Source organism: Eptatretus burgeri, chromosome 11, assembly GCF_056783735.1.
Source record: "Eptatretus burgeri isolate ZD-2024b chromosome 11, Ebu_testis_v1, whole genome shotgun sequence".
Classification (NCBI taxonomy): Eukaryota; Metazoa; Chordata; class Myxini; order Myxiniformes; family Myxinidae; genus Eptatretus; species Eptatretus burgeri.
The window spans coordinates 43,647,330-43,662,707 of record NC_140971.1 but is presented as its reverse complement, the minus strand read 5'-3'; the positions used below and the strand labels follow the sequence as shown (position 1 = coordinate 43,662,707).

At 42.5% G+C, this 15,378-nt stretch overlaps 1 protein-coding gene across 1 annotated transcript in view; it reads right to left on the bottom strand.

Annotated features, from left to right (window-relative positions):
• Window positions 1–15,378, bottom strand: part of LOC147016965 (WD repeat-containing protein 7-like) — a 301,923-nt gene that overhangs the window by 200,596 nt on the left and 85,949 nt on the right. The window contains exons 14-15 of the mRNA XM_085846266.1: window positions 15,000–15,184; window positions 5,885–6,582 (exon numbers count right to left, since the gene is read on the bottom strand). Coding sequence (XP_085702392.1) covers window positions 5,885–6,582; window positions 15,000–15,184 — 883 coding nt within the window. The remainder of the gene's footprint in view (window positions 1–5,884; window positions 6,583–14,999; window positions 15,185–15,378) is intronic.

Sequence of the window (15,378 nt, the reverse complement as noted above, 5' to 3'; positions counted from 1 at the left end):
CGGCATTTCGAACCTCGACTGAGTCGTACCAAACACTTAAAAATGGTACCTGCTGCTTCTTTGGTTGATGCTCGGCATTGAAAAAGGATAGAGCACAGACAAACAACCATTGTGCAAGCTTAATGGGCATAATGGCACATCAGGGAACTCATATTATTACAATATCCACATGGAGTGCTTTTATTAATACCAGGAGTAAATCTCAGGCATGACTAAAACTTCCGATTAGTCATCCATGGGATCGTGAAAGAAACACAATAGTTTCAGGAACACAACATTTAAACATTCTGGTGGTCTATGGCCGAATCCTTTGATAAGCCAGAGTGTTGATGATTCAACAATCTAAGCGAGGAGGTGGTGAACAAAACAACGGATCAGTATTTTAACTCCATTCAATGCACCTGCACACTTCGTGGCAGCCTCTCACCTAACAACGAGGCAAATGGCTGAAAGAACAACGAACAACACCTAACAACGAGGCAATTGAAAGCTCAAGCAGAGAGGTTCAGCTGCCGTTTTCTGGCCACCATTATGGCTTGATGGCCGCAATTATTATCTGGCCTGCTATTTACGCCTACTACCCTTGGCACAGGCACCAGACTTTGTCCTTCAAAAGAATAGCCTCGCTTTTCCTTGTGTTCAATCTGCATTCATGCAACCCTCCATTTTAAGGATGTAAGAGTGCCAAGTCTTTGAAGACACTTCATACAATAACAAGTGTTATTAAACACACACACACACACACACACACACACACACACACACACACACACACACACACACACACACACACACACACACACACACACACACACACACACACACACACACACACACACACACACACACCCTTAGACCTATTCTGCCTCTATGTTTTATGGTTTCTTTATTCATACAGTACTATTTGTACACATCTGTGAAAATATTTCTCCAATGCTCTCCATTTCCACTCGAGCTGCCTGCAAGGTTTTAAAGTCAGTTTCACACACTACATACATGATTGCGGAGCATGGGGTCGCTCCTACAACTCATACTCCATGGTGTGTCGATGAAGTTACAGGACCATTCGATGCCACCGTGCTAGATATTTATATTGAAGGTACAAATATGCGTAACTGAAATGGCTTGGGTGAAGGGATGAAGACGGTATTGTTCAGAACTCTGTTAACTGATAAAATAGTTTCAATACTGCAAATAGAATGAGATAGCATTGCGGTCAGATTAGACAGCCGACTTAACATTAACTCTAAATGGCAATGTGCCCAGATACCACTTGGGCAAAAACCACAGGGTGGGATGAGAGCACCACAATTTCGATTCAAGCTGTTAGAGAAAGAAAAAAAGCATCTGAGGAAGGAAAGGAGGAAGTGGAGAAGAGGGAGGGCAGGAAGATGGAGCCCCCACCAATGTCCAATGCCTACGAAATGGAGAAAAATAATGATGGCAGGAGATTCAACTGACTGCAAGCCATTGTTGATTAAGCACAGGGCCTGGTATTTGAGGCATCTGCATTGTCCATTATCTGCTGAGAAAATGCTTCCACCATAGGAAGCTTACAGATTTCATAGTCAGCACTGGGAATATTCATTTTACGCAAGAGGCCTGCTGCTGGTTCAGCACTTGCTGGCACAAATGCATGAATCACAACAGTCGGGTCTTTTACAGAGCTAAGAGTAAAGATCATGAGGCAAATTCTGGGCTTAGTAATCGTATGCGGATGTGGAAGATAAGAGGGAGAGAAAGATTATGCCTGTGCCATAACCATAACCATAGTACTATTAACTACATCTATTAACTCTAATGCACTACTCCTAGTGTTACCATTATCTCAGTCAAACGTAACATCCACGGCCCTCTCCATCCATCCATCCATTGGGACCATACTCTGTGCAGAGCTTTGGTGCTGCCTAAGCAGAATCCTTGGCTATTGGGCACAATCCTGGATGGGTCGCCACTCCAATACAGGAGACCAGCATGCTGGTACTCATTTTGCCGACCTCGGAAGGATGACAGGCAGAGTCAACCCAACCTGCTATTAATTCAACAGCCTAAGAGGAATTTAACTCAGGACCCCTCAGATCCCAAGCCCACCACCTGAAACATTAAGACAACACCAGGCATACAGCTCTCTCATCATCCTTTTTGTCCTCTTGGCAGATAATTTACCTACAACCGAATGCAATTTTTGAGACAGAATGAGATCTTTAACATCCACAAGCAAAATGCAAATATCACAGCTGAGCATGCTTTTCGGCGTATTCTCAACCTATGGCATGCTCCAAGATGCAGCCCCTACCCGGGCAGCACTGCACATGGAGGGCAGTTTTGATTCGACCTCTGAAAGGAGAAAAATACATGAGCAAAACCGATGAAATGAGCTATCCTTTCTCTCAATTCAACCTTTCCCTCATAGCTTGCCGAAAAAAATCCAACTGTTACAGCGTTTTTTCTCTCCATTCTCTTAATTCACCTTTATTGCATCCAACAAGAGATGTCTTAAATCGCATCTCTGATCTGAGAATTTTTAACCCCCCCTCCCCCAGCTTGCAATGAATGTTGGCATTCCATCAACCATTCTTTTTTTCCAACTTCAATGCCAACTCACACCTCTCACCCCTCCCTCTCATAGCAACCATCACATTCTTCCCCTTCCCAGCTTCCCTCTCACCTTCCTCAAAAACTCCCCCGTCAACTCTCCCAACTCATCCTTCTCCCACCATTCACCCGCCTCACTCACCCTTCTCAAAGTTGCCCCCCCCCAGATCCACAAAGCTGCCTCCTTCCCCCGCCCTCTCACCTCCATCTCATAACTCCACTTCCTCAAATTCTCAACTGCCTTCTGCCCCCTCTCTTGCCCCCCTTCTCCCCCAGCACCACAGAGCCTTTTCTACTCCTCATCCGGCCCCCTCCCCGAGCTATTCTCCGACCCTCGCCCCCCCTGCACCCAAAGCCTCCTCCCCTACCTCTTCATTAACAGTGTGGACCTCAAATATCCAGGGCCTTCACTCAAACCTTACAGATCTTTCCATAAAGGTTGCCACTGACAAACCAGAAATAACCTGCCCAACAGAAACTTTCCTCCCTCAAGACGTTTCTGAGTCCCAAGTATCTCTCCCTGGATACTCCCTCCTCCAAAATACCCGAACTGAGCCTCGTCAGGGTGGAGGAGTTTCTCTCTTCATCAACACTCTATTCCTCACTCTACATGCACTGCCCTCACTCCCCCACACCCCACGAATACCTCTGGCTACGGCTTCCCCTCCACTCCCACCTCATGTTTAAATGTGTACTGTACCGTCCACCTAACAGTGATGACTCCATTTACACCTCACTATCCGAAAACAAGGACCAACTTCTATCTTCTCATCCAAACTCTCTCTTCCTCATATGTGATGACTTCAATTGTCATCATGCCAGTTGGATAGGTGTGGGTACCTCTCTCACCTGTCATGGCACCTCAGCAAAAGCTTTCTGCGACTCATTGGGACTGACTCAATCGGTCAATTTCCTGACCCAGATCTTAACCAATGGTACTCCATCTGTTCTGGATCTGATTTTGACAAACTGCCCTGAAAATATCGGTTGTTCTTCCTCCGCTCCAATCGGTTCTTCTGACCAGGTGCTTGTCAAAGTGGACATCTCTCTGGGCGTTACCAAAGAACCACCTCAGCACCGTCGAGTCTGGCATTTCACTCAAGCCGACTGGCAGGGTCTCCAAGCAGCCACCAAGCTTCTAAACGGGTCTCCCATCGCTACTTTCTCAAACATGAACTTATCCTGGGAAGTCTTTCAAAGAAACTTACCCAGTTGCACCCAACTGTCCCTGGACTCTGACCTTTTCTCCTGACAAGGTGGAGAGCTTGCTGTCAAACCTCGCCTCAGAATCTGCAACCGGTCCAGATGGCATCAGCCCATGTGTCCTAAAAACCTACTCTTGCTCACCCTCTCTCTGTTCCATGCACGCTTTCATTTGCTCAAGGTCATCTGCCATCTGCTTGGAAATCAGCAAACATTACTGCCCTGCATAACAAAGGTACAAAAACAGATCCCTGCAACTACAGACCAATCAGCCTTCTCCCAATCATAAACAAGATTATGGAATCTATCATCGCTTCAAACATTAAATCCTTCCTCTTCTCCAATGGCTTGATTTCCGATCATCAGTTTGGTTTCAGATCAGGTCACTCTACCCTGGATATGCTGCTTCTGCTCTCCCAACAATGGATGGAGGTCCTCAATGCCAGACATGAAATCAGAGCCGTATCCCAAGACATATCGTGTGCTTTTGACACGGTCTGGCACCCTGCCCTGCTCACCAAACTCTCTTCCGATGGTATCCAAGGCCATCTCCACTCATGGCTCGCAAACTTCCTCTCCTGCCGCAGTCAACGTGTGTCCATAAATGGAGTTCTTTCATTCCCTCTTCCTGTGCAGGCTAGAGTTCCTCAAGGCAGCATTCTGGGCCCTGTTCTTTTTCTGGTTTTCATCAATGATCTCTCCGACTCTCTGGAAAATCCTCTTTATCTCTTTGCTGATGACTCCACCCTCTGCCATACCATCTGTCATCCCTCAGACCAGCAAGCAGCAGCTTCTTTGCTCACTGCAGATCTGAATAAAATCACAAACTGGTCCAACACGTGGAACATGTCTTTCAATCCGGATAAATCTCACACTCCCACTTTCTCTTTCCGAAAGGACCATTTGGACCCACCCCCTCCCCCATCTACCTTCTCAACAATCCTCTGGAAGAGGTCCTTTCTTTAAGCTTCTGGGTCTCATTATCTGCTATGATCTTTCCTGGGAAAGCCACATTTCCAACCTGGCCTCCAAAGCCAGTCACCGACTGGGAATCCTCCATCGTGCAAAGTCCTTCCGCGGTCCATCTGAGATCCTGACCACATACAAAGCTTTCGTCCGCAGCCTGATGGAGTTATGCTCTCCTCTCTGGGCTGGTGCTCCTGCCTCTTATCTTTCTCGGCTTCACACTGGGTAAACCAAGGCACATTGGCATCTCCTGCAATGAGGCCGAGTCGTTGCGTCTCTCACTCTCTCACCCACAGGCAAGTCGGTGGTCTTTCTGTCTTCTACGTTCTCCTCTCCGGTCTCGCCCCCCCCACCCGCTCTGTCTGCGATTTGTCCCCACCATATTTCTACAGGGCGCTCAACATCCACCAACACCCCCTTCTGGTAAAATCACGAATCACTGCCAACCTTCACTCTTTCATTCCTCTTTTTCCCCACCTTTGGAATAAACTCCTTCACTCTGTTCAATCCCATTCTTCCCTCCAGACCTTCAAAACAGCTGCTCTCCTCACCTATCACCCCCCCATCCAAATCCTCGATCTTTTCTACCCCAGCTAATCCACCCCAAACCCACCCCCTTCAAATTCCCTGCTTTCCTTCCTGAAAGTCCCTGTAATATCCATCTTGTATACCACATGTTCCCTGTCCCATCCCTCTCCCTTCCACAGATCTCCTCATGTCTCTGTTCCGCACTGTTTTGTCCTTCCCACTCCCGCCCCTCTTGTCTCATGCCCCCCTTGATGTGCGTTGTGTGTTAGCTTTCATACAAGCCTCGACAAGGTATACAAAAAAAGAAAAGAAAAAAAATCCTGTCTTCACTCAGTCTGCAAGACATGGCTTTCCATGAAGGTCCCAAATCTAAATTATAAATACCTCTTAGCTTCTGACATCTGATGACATTTAAACCATCAAGTCATTGACTGAAGCCACCATCTACAAGCATGCAAATTATTTTAAAACAATAACATGTTAATGTCATGGATGCCTGCATGAATGCATGCTTTGTTGCGGTAGTGGTGGTGGTGCTTAACTTTGAAAGTTCATGGTAAAAACAGTGTACATAAAAATTAAAGCCACATACCTGTCTTGGTTTCTTCTGCAATTCTGGGTGAAGACGTAAGCAAGAGAAATAATTGCCAGCAGATGGTGTGTCGTTACCCAATCTGACATTTTGAAAGCCACCGGGTCAGGCAACAATGTTCTTTCTGCTAAAGTGGCCCGATTTGCCAATTCAACTCTCGAAGATTGCAAGCCCAGCAATGAAAGTGCAATCACCTGATTTCCATGTGAGAGTAGTCCAAATGAGATTGGATGCTTTAGCTGAAAGAGCTCGAGATGTTTCTCACATGCTGCATCGAGTTTGAGGTCTAGTCCCCAGGTGTGAAGACACGACATTAAAAGTCGAGCCTGCATAAGTTTTTGCTTCTCATATTCTTCAGACTCAATCTCCTGGAGTTGGGAAACCTTATTTTTATCTCCTTCATGCAAGTCATGAGATTCAGCCTTAGTCTTCCTCACTTGTGAACCACGGGTAACAGTCAAATGATGTAGAAACTCCTTGGCTGATCGTCGCTTCCGGTGAGGTATATACTGTGCTTCCATCGCAGCTGCAGCTGGTTTTACTTCTTTGGAAACCAGGTCCTGTGGTTGGGTCTCAACCTTCAGTTCAAGAATCAGGCTGTCCAAACAAAACACCAAGACATGTGCTGCAATGTGTACCCCACCAGCACTCAATGGTAGCACAGAAACAGCTGGCGGCCCTCCATCACAGCAATTAGCCTGGAAAGTAGGAAGCACACAGCTCAACAAGAAACAAATTGCCTCAGACACGAGTTAAAATGGGGCCTGGATATTGTAATTGACGAAAGGCAATCAGAAAGTAAATGATAAACAAAGATTCTCCAAAATACAAGATCATTTCGCTTAACCACAGTGTTAGAGACCATCGATGTCAATGCTGGAAGACTAAAAGGCCCGCTTCATAATATTCATTCAGCTATTACAGTCATATATTGTTTTAAAAGTTATTTATCATCATAGAAATAGAAAAATATATAGGCTTTATTTGGCGCAAGGTGAGGCACCCAAAAGAGCAGTTCTGTTAAGGTACCATAGCCGCGTGCACAATGGACATGGCACCTTCTTCAACACACTGCTTGCAAAAGATTAAATATTTATAATTCCACTGCAGTTCTTTTGCATGATGGATGACTTCCAAAAGTTCAAAAGCTCCCCAAGATTACAGGCATTAAGTGAAGGACCCAGTGCAATATATCTTCCTTTACATAAATGACATTGAGGAACCGCTCAAACAAGAGTACTAGTAAATAGCAAAGTCCAAGTTTGTAATACCCTTGCCTTTCTCTCATCCAACAGAAAAGTTACTCTTCTCCAGACTCCAACTCTGTTCACTTACTTCTGACCCCATGCCCATTATTTCCTGTTTGCGATGTCAGTTTCACCTGCCCAAGACAGTTTGTAAAAGACCTGTATGCCACCGCAAAAGGATACAATCTTATTTGGGCCTACAGGCCTTAAAACATTTGTTTTTTTAATCATCATCCATTTTCCTCGCATATTATTCCCTCAATAGTTTGATATCTTGGACCAGCTTGGGATGCCTCTTCATAGTTGCCATCCAAAATTATATTGGGAATTATCTGTGATGCCATGAAAGGGAATGCCTTTCTGTTTTCCTCTTCATGTTCCCAAGATGTTAAAGGATAATGTTACCCTCGCCAGAGGAGAGGGTATTGCATTTGGGTCTGTGTGTCTGTCTGTCCACACAGATCAGGAATGTTTTTCTCTGCAACCGCTGTCAGATTGAGACAAAATTCAACCAGAGGAGCACCTAATCATGTTTTAATGATAATTATGCCATATGTCACGTGGTGTGGCAGCCATGTTGGAAAAAGGAAAAACTTTGGATCTCTGTATCTCCAAAACTGCACCAAGGAAAAAATTGAAACTTAACACATGGCAAGTACGCCTCATGGGGAATAAGTGCGATTTAAAAAAAAAATGATGTCATAGGTGGCTTTGTTATGATGTCATAATTGCAAACATAGAATGCAACATCAGATCAGTATGAAAAATTTTCAGGGTCTTCTATGGATAAATTGGAACACAAAAAAAATTGATGATATCATCGGTCACATGGTTGGCAGCCATATTATTTGTTTTTTAAAAACCTTCAAAAATCTTCTTCTCTGAAATGGCTGAACAGATCGAAGCAAAGCTTTACACGTATGACTGCCTATCCATGAGGAACAAAACGTTCACACATATGACATCATAGGTCACATGATTTGACAGCCATATCGGATTTACCCTAAAATCCCCCAAAATTCTTCTTCTCCAGAACAGCCAGGCAGTTCGAGGGGAAACTTCACACAAATGTTCCCCAAGCCTTGAGGATTGCAGTGTATTCACGAATAATTGATAGGTCACCTGGTCTGACAGCCATATTGGATTAAGCAAAAAATGTTTAAAAATGATTTCTCTTGAACCACTTCATCAATCGATGTGAAACTTCAAAATTGTGATCTAATGGTGATGGGGAATAAATATTTTAAATTTCAACCTGACCAAACGCATGGTCTGGCAGCCAGGATTATTTAATTATTTAATCATTTAGATCTCGGTTCTTTTTGTTATTATTTGAATAAGGCTCACTTATTCCAGCAAGCTGGCACTCATTTTGCCAACATCAGAAGGATGACAGGCAGAGTCAACCCCACCTGGTAATAATTTCACCACCTGGTATTCATTAATATTAATCTCACTTGACTGTGCCTGGATGGGTTTGAGGGTAGCAGAGTAGCAGCTTAAATGTGAATCCTATCCAGGTTCCTCCTGATGACATCATCTTTGCTTTTTGCTTGGTTGGGTTCCTTCTGATTGGGTACATCCAATGCAGTAATGTACCTATTTTGTCTTCCATTTGATTTGAATTGAATTCATTTTAAGCCCATTCTAAATTCAATTGAATAATCATAAACATCATGGCTCACGGGCAAGTGTCCGATCAAAGTGGGGTTGCATCAAAGCGGGACATCTGAGTACCCAGTCATCACTGCCAGCAGTTATAAAGTGACAGGTCTAATTATGTCTCTTATTAATTACATAACACACCAGAACAAAAACACCACACAAAACAAGTCTTGGCAATGGGCTGCAATCACTGATTGCCTTTTTTGTTGTTTATGTTGTTATGGCATACACCTATAGCTATGGTGTCCCATCTAGCATTTCATGATATGAGGTACTCCTGAAATCATCCACTGACATCGTCTCATCATTAATAAGACAAAAGTCCTTCTTTGTGACAGGCTGATCAACTGTTTCAGTTACCTTCTTTGGTGCATTTTGATGCATGTGCCTTCTTTGTTACCTTTTCCAAAGTCCACTGGGTTTCACACATACATCGAACTACATTTTCAATAAGGAGTGCAAAAGTTTAGTTGTCTCCCCACCACAACTCCACTCCTACTTATGGAACAAAATCTTGCTCTTGGCCTTCAAAGTGATGATCCATGTACACCTCACATCATATAGATGAGAAGGTGGTCTCAAAAAATGACTCCTTCCTCTCAAATGCTCTACCTGTGTTTAGTTTATAGATATGTGTTGATGGTTGTGAAGATTATAAAAGTGTGGATGATTGTGAAGATGAGGAGTGTGTGGGTGGTTACAAAGATTAGGAATGTCTATGATTGTGAGGATGATTAAAGGGTTGATGGTTGTGAAAATGTTATTGCACCAGGCACTTTTTGAAGGATTGTAGGACCAATCAGCAAAATAATTGCTCTCATGCCATAAAAAACCCAAACGCAATCAACCCTATAACACTGCCTTGCTTGACCCTTGACCCTGAATGGACAGCTTAAAGCAGAAGCCTCTCAGCAGCCTCTGCCCTTTGTCTCCTAGGAAGGCACCTACGATATAGATTCATGGGATTGGAGAGGGTGGGGAGTTGGGGTCATGAGGTCTGTCCAGGATAGGATGGAGGTTTTTCCAGGCAAGTGAATGTACAGTACAAGAAGATAGAGAGAATGGATCAGATAATAAAATTAAGACTTACAGCAAGACAACAACGAAAAAAAAAACATAAAAAAGAGGGATGTCGAGCAAAATAAATCGACAAAAATTGAAGTAAAAATGAGAATAAATAAAAAAGCATTAAAATATTTTCTGATTTTGAATAAAAAATTTTGAGGTTAAAATATCAATGCACAGGTGATTAAATAATCAATGGATCAGCCGAGTGGGAAGATTGTTGAATTTTGGTGGAGGATACCTAAGGTGGTTCTTCTATTTGATGTTCAGGGGTGTCAGGGTAACATCATGGGGGATAAGAGTGGTGTCGTGTTGGAATTGTGCTTTAAAATTGGCAAGATAGTGGTGCGTTGATCGAATGGGGGTGAAAGAGGGGAGCTCATGGCCCAAAACTGCAATCTGTATCAAACCAAGGGCAAACAATTGATCTTAGGATCGCCAGAGCTCTAAAACGACGGGTTGTTTCCGCAAACGCCATAAATTAGCAGCTCAACCTTAACAAACAAGATTAACGGTGCGCTGTAAATTAAACCCTTTTATGCTTTTTGAAGGAGCAAAACTGTGGCTTCTCCGATCGGATTGGGTGAAGGAGTGGAAGCACAGCCATGACTACAAATTACTGTATCAGTGTGCAGTGACTTGGGTGGTTCATTAAGATGACTAACAAACCTTGCAAATACCGGGCTATCATCCAAGTAGTATATGTGAGTTATGGAACTAGACGTCGGATTTGTCTGCCTGATGCAAACCAACTAGCGGAAAGGCACGTTCGACGTGGGGAACCTTGCTGATGCATTAAGTACATGCTCCCTGATTTATCATGGCCATAAAGAAGAATATGCTACCCTTCCTTTACTAGCTCTCTGCTAGGAGGGAGTACACAATTCTTCTTGGTTGTCTACCTGGGTGGTTGCAGGCTTGCATCAGCCCCATCAGGCTGAAATGAAGACTATTTTGGACAAAGCTGAACAATTGTGTCATTCAAAAAACTCCACTGTAAGCTCTAAGCTCCTGCCAAGCAAGTGCTATCAAACTATATATTTAGTCAGGAAGTGAGTTAGGTATAAATACCACAATGGAATGCTAGTGGTCATGAAGGCCTCTGTTTATCTGTGTCAGTGAACAAGTCAAACAATGGATTTTATCAACTGAAAGCAAATGAGAGGATTTTAACTGCCATTGGAAGTGAGTTTACAGCTGACATTTCGTCCATTAGCCCTTTGTCAGAACAAAAGAGCCACACTCTGTCATAACTCACAGAGAGCTCTCTCAATAAATTAACGCAGACAACAACCTCCAGAGTGAAGAATCAATTACATGCTTCCACCTTAAACAGCAATAGGAAATCAGCTTAAGATGCCAAGCTTACAGGGTGCAGACAGTGTATTGCTTGCTTCTACCACGTGGCATGTAGGGTGCAAGGAAGCTTGGTGAAGCAGGATGCCTCATTCATATAACACAGCATGTCATTGTAACATGATCATTGACACCAATTTGGATTGACTAATTAATAGAGGAATGATCCAGCTAAAACACTCAACTAAATCAGTTGAACCGATCCTGAGATCTCTCAAAAAGTTACTGAAGACAACAACCACAAAGGGGAAATATGCAAGCTTGGCATTTAAAGGATCAATCAAAGAGAAAGCAAGAGGAAGAGCATGAATAAGAGTAAGAGGAAGAGCATGAAGAAGAGCAAGAGGAAGAGCATGAAGAAGAGCAAGAGGAAGAGCATGAAGAAGAGCAAGAGGAAGAGCATGAAGAAGAGCAAGAGGAAGAGCATGAAGAAGATCAAGATAAAGAAAGAGAAAGAGCAAGATAAAGAAAGAGAAAGAGGAAAATAAAGAAAGAGAAAGAGGAAAATAAAGAAAGAGAAAGAGGAAAATAAAGAAAGAGAAAGAGGAAAATAAAGAAAGAGAAAGAGGAAAATAAAGAAAGAGGAAGGGGAAAATAAAGAAAGAAGAAGAAGAAGAAGAAAAAAAAAGAGAGAGAGAGATATATATAATTGTTTCAAACAAAAAAACAATGAAGCCATTTTTGATTAGATTGTTCAAAATTCAAGTATTTTGGTTCCATTAATCAGAGAAGAAAATGGAAAGCACGATCGGCCACTAATTTCGTTGAGTATGATCACCGATTATGCAAATATAGAGAGCCAGTGTAGCTTCAGGTGATGATTCAGCCATTTGTCCAACTTCCTCAGGACCTCATCCTACCTCTGGCACACGGTTCATTTCCTTCGTAACCATATACCAGGCATGTCCTAGAGCAAGGAGTTAAAGAACTACGGAATCATAAGTACGCATCATCGTTGATACTTCATAGTCTGCTCAAGGGTCAGCCTGTTAGCATTTCTACCTGAGCTCCTGGCTCATGATTCAAGGAACGCAGGTTCAAATCCGATATACCATATGTGCTTGGCCACATGTAAATGTGCCATTAAGTCTGTGAATGTCTTTGTCCTACTTGCCATTTATGTACAAGCTCCAGCATGAGTCTGAGATCAATGTAAAAATAAATAAAATAAAATAAAAATCCAGGAATGTCCTGATGTATATGGATGTGCATGAACAGAAGTACAAAACGATTATGCTCATGTACTTCCGGGGCAGCGACATGTTGTCCCGCAACCCCTCCGCAACTCGCCAGTTGGTGTATGGCAAAAGTGGAGTGATGAGATGGTTTTGTCATTTGAGTGTGTAAGTGTGGATTATCCATCCGTAAGTGTGCACGTAAGTAAGCCTGTTGGTGAGCTTACAATGGGTGGTGAAGCGAAACAGGTGTGGCGTGGTTGGATTTGGCAGAGGTGTATGAGCAACGTAACATTGTTTTTCTTAATATAGCAGACACTGAAGCTGATCCATCCATCCATTGTGACCATACTCTGTGCAGAGCGTTGGTGCTGCCCAAGCAGTCTTCTTGGCTATTGGGCACAATCCTGGATGGGTCTCCACTCTGAAACAGGACACCATACAAGCTGGCACTCATTTTTGCCCACCTTGGAAGGATAACAGGCAGAGTCAACCACACCTGGTATTAATTCAACAGCTGAGTGGGATTTGATTTCAGGATCCGAGGATCCCAAACCCACCACCTTAACCATTAAGCCAACACCAGGCATACTGAAGCTGATGGAAGAGCTGAATAACAGGTGTTGACCTTGATACGGTGATGGAGCAGAGGTAGTTGGTATCAAAGGGAGGATGGAGAAATTTGGAAAGGAATGAATATTCAGTTAGGAGAGCTCGAGATGTATGAACCGAATAAGGGAATTGAGTAGCGAAGTAGACAATGAACATGTAAGCAGACGAGGAAAGACAACAAGCAAAGAAAATTGACAAATCCATGTTTGACATGACCGTTTGTACCAGACACCGTCAGGTTTTTGCAAGTTGTTTTTGAGATATAGACGTTTGGAGGTGTGCATTGTAAAGATAGGCTAATTGTTTCACCAGTGAGACCATCTTTCCCATGATCATTTCTATGTCTGTTTAAACAATTATGAACAGATATGCTCGTTTTCACAGGCCAGTACGAGACACCGAACCACCCAATCCAGGCCATACAAATTGATTGTACGGATCTGCCAAATTTTTATCAACATCCATTCTTGAATAGTTGGTTTGAACTCAAAAACTCTCTTCTGGAAAGCAGAAAACAGTTGATGCAAGGAAGGCCAATCATGAATCAGACAAAAGGACACGGAATGGATTAAGATCGCCCTCTGCTGATCAGAATTGGGCTACTCTGTTTCAAATAATATGAGTTGTGGAAACTACACTCAAAAGGGCTGAATCAAAAAATTGGATACATTTAGTGTTTGGGGGTGGGGTGGGGGGGGGTGTTCATGTTATGCCTTATATGTTCCCATCAGAGCCAAACTACCCAGTGGTACATAGTGGCCCTTTACATAGTTATACAAAGTTGAAGTTTGATTGAAATTACATCGTGACATTGAACGCCAAAAATAGAACGTCTATTCAAGATCAGTTAACATTGTCTCAACGTACTTTTGCCTGCCGAGTAGTCACCTGAAGTGACTTCCTTACCAAGGAGGAAGAATATTGATCAACATGAATAAAGGGATTAAATAAAATCCTCTGGATGGTTGCATCCACTTAAGGATTCTAATCATACAATCAAGGATGAAAAGCATGTCGTATTTTTGGAGGATTTTATTATTTATTTATGTTCAATTTACTATTGGAAGCTGCACAATTCATGCTTTAAAATGAAATGACTAAAGTAGAGGCAGCTATCTCTTGTTATCTATTGTCTGAAATGCACACGACATCACATATGCTTTTGTGGACTAATCATGAGCCTGTGGATGGACAAAAAGACATGTTTTTCAGAGCCAATCATGAACTATAAATGGAAACCTCTATGGAAGTTAATAAGTTGAGACTTTGAGTTGTGGTATTGGAATAAAGAAAATTAATAAATGATGAATGAATGAATGAATTTTTCTCGTAAATCTCAGTTTATGGACTTTTACTTTTGAAGAAATATTTGAGTTTAAAGTTGCTTAAACTAGGAGACATGGCCAGATGTTTAACCAACTAGAAATGGCAAAACAGTCTCTGCTATGACACCATATTTAAATCATGATGGATTGTTATTAACAAAGCCAATTTTTTAAATCACTGTGATACTGGACAGAATAAAAAAAAAAACATGATACTCGCATTAAAAAACAACAACAATATAATATGATATGACTGAAAAAGCATGACAGTCACCTGGTAATGAAGGATGACAGGGATATTAAGAGGTATCAATTAAATTTACATTATTATAAGGACACTGAGATATCAGTGCACTTTTATATGAAAAACAAGGCCAGTATTTAATAGCAAACACGTCAATATTATTTCTGAGATATTAATTATAAAAAGCTCAGATAATGCGAGCTCTGTGCTCAGATGGGAACACCAAAGGGCTCAGCTCAAAGGCAAGCATGCTACCGAGCATTGATGTTGTATTTGCAATTCCAAGTGACCATCACAAACTGCCAACCTTGAGGTAGTGGGCCATTGTATTGTCCTATGCAGTTCAGGCCCGTTCAATATATCTGAGTTTAAATTATCTTAAATAATGAGGCTTTAATTTGTGAAGCAACTCTGAACCTTACTTACTTGATCAAATGTCTCTCTGAGACCTGGGAGTTTTGGTGAAAAACTGTTGAATGGGTACTCGAGATGCGTTGGTAATGAAGAGCCCATACCAAGGCCCATGTCTTGCTTCGATACAGCCAGAGGTTCTTCCCCTGAAGCAAACACCTGGCAGGCAGTCAGCCCTGTGATGCAGCGATCCAGTGTGCCTTGAGGTACAACATAGGCTCTGTTAAATTATGTTGGAACACATTCCTGTGAAATTTGTCTCTCATGATCTGAAAAAAATACTGTATCTTAAATCATCTCTTTGTCATCTTTCGAGGATTGTAAAATAACTGTATAAACTGGATACAAAAATGTATTCATGCACATGCAAAAAGTATACACACCATGCATGCAT